An 8,571-nucleotide genomic window follows, 5' to 3' on the forward strand; every position below is an offset into this window, starting at 1 on the left:
GGTTGGGGGGGCAGGAGCCACTGTCCATAAGCAATTGCCATGCGCCTGGCCCTGAACTTGGCTACTTCCCGTGTCTCACCCTGACAGCAGCCTGTGAGAGGCTGAGCTCGCTCATCCATCCCTGCAATGACTAAATGGGCCCAGAGAGGTCAGGAACGCACCCAAGGCCACACAGCAGGTAGCCTGCCTGCCCTGGGCCAGATCTCCATCTAGCTCGAGAAGACTGAGGGCTGGGGTTGTTGTTCCACCAAGGCCCTCTGTGCTGCCCTGGACCCAGGGCGTGACCCATCTCTTGCACCTCGTGAACACCTGCAGTGTGCAGGGCCCAGTGGTTGGGAGCTCTTCTGAGGGCAGCGGGCGTGGGCAGTGATCACTGCGCCCAGGGAGCCCTGGGGGAGAAGGTGGCCCGGAGGGGGAACACACGGTCCAAGGGATGGAACTGAGGGGGGCAGAGCCTGGGGGGCCAGGGACCCCTTCTCTTTCACATCCACATATCCATACATGGGCACACGTGGGCACACACACTTAACACGTTGAGGGGAGCAGAAGCAGCTGCCTTTATTGGGCCACGAGCCAGGTGGCTTCACTCAAAGGCCAAGCACTTGATCTTGAAGTCGCCATCGGCCGCCATGTAGCTGATGACCTCCAGGTTGAGGCGATTGGGGAAGTTGAATGTGTGCTGATCCGGCAGCTTGATGGTCAGGTGGGGCTGGTCAAAGGAGATGAACACCTGGGGGAGCAGGGAGGGCAGTGAGTGGGCACCTGGGCTCGGGAGCCTGGCCATGGCCTGCAGGTCCGAGGTCCCCAGAGTCCTCCCCACAGTCCCAAGTCTAGAGGAGAGGCTCCTGAGGGTGGGCGAGGGGAGGGGGCGGGGAGGGAGGCGGGAGGCAGGCAGCCCCCGGTCTCTAGCCCCTCAGCCCGCCCAGGGGCCCGGCCCGGCCCCGCCCACCTCCACCTCGCTCCCGGGCTGGAAGGGGAAGGCCGGCTCCCGCTGCTCGGCGCCCCAGGCCCCGCCCTCCTTGCTGTTGCACACGATGGTGTTGCAGTCTCCGTGGGCCTCGAAGCGAGGGTTGAAGTGAAGGCACAGGTTGTCGCTGTCCTTGCCGAGGTTCAGCACAAAGCTGGGGAGAGGGGTGGCGGCGTCCTCAGCTGCGGGGTTTGGCCTCGCGCGCGCGGGACGCCAGCCGGGGGTGGGGGGGACGCGCCAGCCGGGGGACGCACTGAGCCGGAGCAGCCCGCATGGGGCGGCTGCCGGCCAGGCCGTGAGACCTGAGCAGCGCACTGGACCGCTCTGGGCTTCGCGGCCAGCATTTGCAGGGGCAGAAGAGGGGCCCCATGGGGCGTGGGGCTTTCACAAAAGGGGCCGCGTGTCCCAGGACTCTCAGGCGTTCCCTTTGTGCTCCAGCCCCTCCAGTCAAGGTCATGACTCCCTCGAGGTGGTGACCTCTCAGGTATGCAGGTTTCGTCACCCTGGCGCCCAGAGGTGGCGAGGGAGCAGGTGCCCCTAGCTGCGGCGGACGCACGGGTAACAGTGACACTGCAAGAGCTGAGTGGGCAGGACCTCGCGCTGAGGGAAGGTGCGCTGAGCACAGGAGGCTGTGGGTGTCTTCCGTCGGCCGCATCGTCATTGTCTTGAGGAGATCGAGCACCCCACTTTCTCCACCCAACAACCGCCCCGCTCAGCACTTAAATTAAAACCGAGGCTCTAGGCGGTGACCCCAAAGTCACTCGGGCATGAGAAACTTGCCACAGACTGAAAGGAGTAAGGTTAGGAGGGTGAAGGAGGGTGAGGCGGTGAAGGAAGAAAGAGGCGTCCCGGGAAGACGCCCCCACACCGGCCGCGCACTGCCCGCCCCGAGGGGCGCGGAGCCGGGGTCGATGACGTGTCCGCAGCTGGTTCAGTTTAAGAGGCTCCGGCAGGAAGGGAATGGGGGGCTGTGTGGGGGCGTCCAGACCCCGCGCAGGAAGTGAGTCACGCAGAGAGCCCAGCCGGGGTGTTAGCCCCCACCCCTCCGGGAGGAGGGGCCGGCCCCTCGCGGCCCCGCCCCTGACACCCCGGCCCCTCGCCTCGCCGCCGCCGCCGCCGCCCGCGCCACCTCACCTCTTCGCGTCGGGGGCGACCTCGCCCCGCACTCTGAGGGACATCCCAGGTTTGAGGTTCAGGTTGCTGGCGACCAGACCCTGAGCAGACGAGACCAGCCCGGCCGGGTTAGGGGACACGGTGTCCGCGGGATGGGAGGTGGGGTCCGCCCCGCCCTGGGTCCCTCCAGAAGCCCGGGGAACCCGTGCAAGTTCTGTTCTCGCTTTCTCTGTGGGGACCCGCCCCAGCCGGCTGTTTCTTGTCTGAGGTTTGAGAGACAAGAGCCAGAAGTTCTGGACAGGAGCCAGAAGTTTGCTGGGTGCAGAGCGGCCTGGGAGATGGGGTGCTGCCTCATCACCTTGCTTACTAGATGGGGAGACCCAGGTTCAGTGCTGGCCACACAGCGTTGGGAAAGTGGCCTCGAAAGTGGCCTGGGGCAGGGCAAGTCCCACTTCCCCTTTAAGCTTCTCTTTGCAGAGAGGTGCCACGACAAGAAAGGGGGCGCCGCGACCGGAAAGGAGGCGCCTAAGGAGCGCAGCAAGGTCCCACTACACAAGGGAGAGGAGCCAGGGGGGGCGGGGGCCGGGGCGGCCGGCCGGGGCGGGGGCGTCCTGGTGGCTGGCGGGCTCAGGGTTAAGACAGAGCCCGCAGCGCCTCCCTCGCCTCGCGGTCAGGAGTTAACTGGTGTTGAACTTGAACCGTTGCCAGACCTTGAATCCTTTCCCTCCACAGCAGAGAATTCTTACTTCTCCCTTAGCACCCCACCTCCCAGTGGGTAGTAGGGAATCCCCCAGGCCCGGCCTGATCTGCCTGGACAGGACCACGCGCCACCTGCTAACCCACGCAGGCCCTCCGGCAACCACTCCAATCCTGGCCACTTTTCAGAACTCTCTGGAGCAGAGGGTGACTCTGCCCTGGCCGCAGACTGGAGACAGCTGCAGGGAGAGGGTCAGGAGGCGCTCTGAGGTGGAGGAGGGGACGGGAAGGGTGGGAGGAGGGGGAAGGAGTCACTGCGGGGCTCCCTCGGGCCACACCCTTCCCACTCCCACTTACCCGAAGGCTGCAGAGTGACAGATCACAGCAGAAATAGCTGTGCTATTCTGGAGAAATCCAGAAACGTTTTAAGCCAGAAAGTTTTAGAGGCCCCCATTTCACAGACACAGACACTGAGGCCGGGAAACAGAAGACACTTGCTTAAGGGGACAACCTCGGGGGGGGGGGACCAGATGCCAGACCCTGAACTGCCTCGCTGTCCCGGCGACTGCGCCCATGCCACCCCTGGGCTTTGGAGGGGGGCCCCCACACTCACACAAGACATGACTGCGGACGGGGACGGGCGACGTCTCTGGGGTCTGCGTCTCTGGGGTCTGCCCACCAGCTGTCGGAAGACTCCACGGGCGGCCTAGGCCGCTGACCGCTCCCACCCTTTTAACTGGACCCGGCCTGTGAGTCCCGCCCCCGGAAGCGCGGCCAATTGCAAGCCAGCGCGGGGCTGGGGGCCGGTGGAGGCGGAGCCAATGGGAGCTGAGGCCTTTTTTGGCTCAGAGGTGACCAGTCAGTGGAAGCTGCTTTTTAGCCACTCCCCCGAGGTCCAGGCGGAACCTCCCATTTTCTTTCATTCCTCTCTTCCGCGCCCCCCCCACCAAGAAATGGGGAGAAGCCAGTGGAAAATAGTTTGGGGATGAGCTAGGCCCAGGAGTGAGTGGGAAGGGGGCCTAGGGCCAGCCACTGAGCTCAGGGGCACCGAGAAGACCACCAGGAGTGTGCAGGGTCTTCAGGGGATTAGAAATGGGGTTCGAGGGTTCGAGAGGCTGCTCTGTGGCAAGGGTCAGGGCGTGGCACACCCCGGGACCCTGCAGAGGACCCAGTACTTCTAAACTCATGGCCGCACCCTTGCCACCCCTGGAAACAAATTATGGCCGAGTCTGGTGTGCTCACGAGGCTAAAGAAAGGCTGGCGAGCTGCCAGGAGGGCTGCACCCCAGCTCTGGCTCAGCCTCAGGCTTGGGCTCTGTGGCAGTACTGGCCGTCCACTAGGAGTCCCCGGCCTGTCTGAGAGGTGCTGTCCTCAGTACAAGCCAGGCCGCGGGGGTCCCACTCAGCACCCACCCGCTCTCCCCCCTCTCCCTCAGAGCAACACCTTTCCCCTCCCAGCTGCAAGCACTAGACTGAGCGCCAGCCTCGGTGTGCCTGGCCGGGACTGGCCTGGGGGATTCCGCATGAGCCCCCAGCCTCCCCCTCAGGCAGCCCACTGCGGGGTGCGGTGTGGCCAGGAGCCGGATTCCGCTAGTGTAGTGGGGTGATGGCTGCAAGGCAGGCAGGAGCAAGCGACAGAGAGGGGGGAAGGTTCCAGAAGGCAAGAAGGTGAGCCCGGGAGGGGGCGAGGGAGAGCATCTGGCCTTCACTAGGAAGAGAGGCCCCAGTGGGTGAGTACATTGGGGACCGCAGGACAGGGGCTGAGGGGAAAGGGGGCTTGAGGCCGGATCCTGGAGGGCCGCACTGAGCAGGGATGTTCTATGCCTGAGGGGCGCCGGGCCACGTGGGAGGTTGGTCCTGAGGCCAGATGCAGGCAAGGGGCGTCGCTGCAGCAACCGCTCGAGGCAGGCACCAGTGCCAGATGGGGAGCTGGGGAGAGGGCTGCGGGGAGCACTGGGCAAGGTGCAGGGGCTCACTTGGGGAGTTTGCCAGGGGCACCCCCTTCGCCACATCATCATCCCCAATCTCAAGTAGCCGCAGCCGCCGCCAGAGGCAGGAAAGATGTGGACCAGGCGTGACTCACATCTGGACGCCAGGCCAGCGCCCACCCACCCCCGGCTGACTCCCGAGAGCCTCCTCTGCCCCCGTCCCACAGGCACCCTCCTCTAGCCAGCCCGCACCGCCGTGGGGTGGGGCGAGCCTGGCCATAGGCCTAGAGAAGAGGCCGGGCCAGTGCCCCACCAAGCTGGCTGGCTCAGAGGAAACAGAGCAGCTTCCCTTCCCCCCAAGACCTCCACTGGGGAAAGCCCAGCCCATTTCCTCCCACTTGAGTTTCGCTCCAGGGCCATAGGCACCCACTGCCTGCTCAGGAGGGCCTGCCTGCCTTTTGGGGCTGGGCCCTGGGCTCTGGGGCTCTTGGTCGCTTTTTCCAATGTAAAATTTTAGTTATGTTTAAATTGTATCTTTTCTATGGAGGTAACATTGGTTTACATTGTGGATAATTTCAGGGTACAAGTTCCCACCTTTTCAAGTGTATGTTGATGTTGGGGTTCTTGGGTCCTGTTAGCAGCTCTGGAGCCCTAAGCTGATGTTAGGGTGGGGAGAAGAAAGGGGAGTCCTGATTGGGGACTCCCAGCTCTGACTGTGCCAGGTCCTTGACTTAGGGAAGGGGAAGGGTGCGCACCTCAGCGGCTTGGAGATTACCAGGCATGTCTGAGGAGCTCACCTCACTTTCCTCATGCCCCAAGGCCAAGGCCCCACCCAGGGTGTCATTGACACCCCACCCACCCACAGTCCTGCAGCAGAGTCAGTGAAAGGTGAGCTCAGCTCAGGGGGTCCAGGCCGGGTCAGCCCTTCCCTGCCTGCCAGGCGGGCTGTCCACACCCATCCTGCCATCCACATCCCCAGCCCGGAGCCTGGCCCCGCGAGGGAAGAGGAGGATCCAGGGCCCCGAAAGTCAGAGCAGGAGTAACCCCAGACACCCCGCTCTGTGCCTGCTCCTTCATTTAATGACACAGAAGCCCCCAGAAAGGGCCACCACTTGACCACCTCGGGCCAAGGCCCTTTCAGCGCGAAGCCAAGGCCCTTTCAGCACGAAGCCGCAGATGGAATGCCGTGTCCCTGGGAGACAGGGCTCAGAGACAGTCTTTTCCTCCAGCCTTTCCAAGAAAGGCAGAGGACTCGCTGGTGCGGGGGGCGGAGATGCCCCAGGTCTGGGCAGTTTGCCCACCAGCTAGTGCTAGAGCCTGTTACCACCCACCGCCCTACCCCCGACCCTCAGCCAGTCTCACCTGCCCCCTCCCCGAACATAGGACAGGCCCCGCGCCCCCTACCAACCCAGGCCCCACTGATTCCCTGGCCCAACTTCTGGGAACACCCCATCTCTCTCGGTGGGGCCCTGTCATCCCTCAGTCCTCCAGAGCTAAGGGCAGGATTCTTTATTTTTAGCATTTTCTTTGGAACTAATTATAGACTCATTGGAAGCTAAGAGCTTTTAAGAACTTAGAAAGTAGTTGAAACTGAAGAAAAAGAGTATTGGCTGCAAAGCACGGAAACTGCTGAGCTGAGGTGGATAAATGTGGATTGTGCAGAATTGAAAGAGCATCTAAGTCTTACATTTAAGTGGCGTTTTTTGTCCTTCAAAAGACCCAGGCTGAGGACCCAGGGCCCCCTCTGGTGGAACAGGGGTAAGTCTCAGCACTGTGATGCTGTGCCCCCCCAGGAAGGGGCCCCCAGGGCTCAGCAGACCTCTCCTGTCTCCTGCTGCTCCCCTCAGCAGTTCGCCTCAGTAGATCTGCCTGCTCCGCTTCCCACTGTGTCTCTGGGGAGCCCTCCCACACCACCCTGCTCCTCTGACCTACACCCCAGTTTTTGTATGCAGAAATGAATAAAATAAATCTTAGAAATCAAAAAGAAAATCAAGGACAACTTTCCCTAGCAAGTGTGGAGCGAAGTTTGTGGGGCAGGTGAGCTGAGTGACTTCGTGACGTCGTCAGAGCTGGGTTCCTGCGAGATGGTGGCCGGCGGCCATGCAGCCACCGCTCAGGGGCCAGGCCACGGTCAATCCTGGCCCTTAGGACATAAGCTAAAGGAACTGAGATGTCTTTCTCTTTCAGGTCCCCCACCACTGAGTTCTTGCAAAAAAATTGCAAGCCCAATGAGGAAGAACAGGTGAGAGGACAGAGCTCGGAACAGGTGAGAGGACAGAGCTCGGAACAGCTGGAGAGCTGAAGGGCACTGGGGTTGCTGGGCCCTCTCTCTAACTCTTTTCTGTAGGCTTGAGACTTCCCCAAGTGAAAAGTTGGAGGGTGGGTTAAGGAGAGACGTGTGTCTGGTCTCCGGTCCTGGCACAGCACTCCTAAAACCCCTTCTGACTGCCGAAGTAAGAGGGATGCTGGGAGCATCTTTGTTCTACTGCACCTTTGAACCTGGCTCCTGACAAAGCTCCTGGAAGCCTTGGGGTTCCCTGTGTGACTGGAGCATCTGCTGTTCCAGGGAGGTCCTCTGGGTAGCTGCAGAAAGGGGCCTGGTCACCTGAAAAACCAGGGGTGGGAAGAGGGAGGTCAGCCCCTCCAAATTCCTGGGTGGGGGAGACGTCCGTGTGCTGGGAGGGTGGTGCACCCCAAATTCCCAGGGACAGGAGCGCCCACGCTGCTTTCGAACTCTGCGTATCTCATCTGTATCTTTTATCATATAATAAACCAGTCAGTGTAAGAGTTTCCTGGAGTTTTGTGAGCATTTATAGCAAGCTATGGAAACTGAGAAGGGGGTGGTGGGAGCCCCCCTTCTAGCCAGCCAGTCAGAAGTGCAGGCGATGATCTGGGACCTGGCATCTGAAGGGGTGGGATGCTTCAGATCAGAGAATGGCTTGGTGCCAAGGCCCACACGCATATGTCAGAGAATTCTGTGGGGGAGGAGTTTCCCCTTTCAGCTGGTCAAAGAAATGGGATTTGCCAATCAGCCAGGGCTCCCAGAAAGATGTGGCTTGGGAAGAGAACAGAATGAAAGCACCCAGAAGGAACCTCTGACTCCCGGTGGCCAGAGGCCAGGCCTGGCAGGAGCCGCTGGGGAGGGTGCTGCAGTGAAGGTGACAGTGAGTTCACAGGCTGAAACAGAAGGCCCTGGCTCGCTGATGCATGGAGACCCAGACTCTTGCTTAGAGACATGCAGAAAAGCAAAGACCAGACTCTTGGTCACTGTCTAAAAGCTAAAATGAAAGCGCTGGGTGGGACTCAGGCTACACACAGCGCAGATTGCAGTGAGTCTAAGCTTCGGCCACTTGCCTCAAAGTCACATCCAAAGGGGAAAAATAATTGCAGATGACAAAAATAACTCTGGCTATTAAGGAAACAGTCAACGTGGGGGAGGGGAACAAGTTCAGGAAAACGACTGGTCAGGACTGTGGTGTGCAGCTGTGTCACTCTGGCACGGTGTCATCAGCTTCCGGAAATACTAACACCTTGGGGCCTAGGTGACAGGCACGTGGGTGTCCACTGTGCTACTCTCGAGCCTTTCTGTACGCCTGAACCCTTTCCAAATTATAAGCCAGGGACTAAATGCCTGTTTCTGCTCTGCCACCCGAGGCAGTTACTTTATAAAGTACAGAAATATGCTGGGGCTCACCTCATGATCACAGAAAGGCTGCAGTAGCTCCCACACCGAGTCCAGAAGAATGTCCAGGCATCTCCTGTGTCCTTAAAAAAGGCAGCACAGGCCCTCCCTGGTGGCGCAGCGGGTTAAAGCACTGCACTGAGAAGCTAAAGCCACTTCCGCATGAGTTCGATTCCCGCCTGCCCC

The 8,571-nt window shown here is 61.0% G+C and overlaps 1 protein-coding gene across 1 annotated transcript; it reads right to left on the reverse strand.

The window, feature by feature from the left end:
• Positions 1–533: 533 nt before the first annotated feature.
• LGALS1 (lectin, galactoside-binding, soluble, 1) lies at positions 534–3,507 on the reverse strand. Its single transcript, XM_004676454.2, has 4 exons — positions 3,390–3,507; positions 2,102–2,181; positions 950–1,121; positions 534–730 (listed from the first exon to the last, which is right to left on the reverse strand). Exons 1-4 carry the CDS (start codon positions 3,396–3,398, stop codon positions 584–586), a joined length of 408 nt encoding a protein of 135 aa, XP_004676511.1. The 5' UTR covers positions 3,399–3,507; the 3' UTR covers positions 534–583.
• Between the last annotated feature and the right edge of the window lie 5,064 nt (positions 3,508–8,571).

The sequence above is a fragment of the Condylura cristata genome, unplaced genomic scaffold (assembly GCF_000260355.1).
Source record: "Condylura cristata isolate star-nosed mole 26May11 unplaced genomic scaffold, ConCri1.0 scaffold00004, whole genome shotgun sequence".
NCBI lineage: Eukaryota > Metazoa > Chordata > Mammalia > Eulipotyphla > Talpidae > Condylura > Condylura cristata.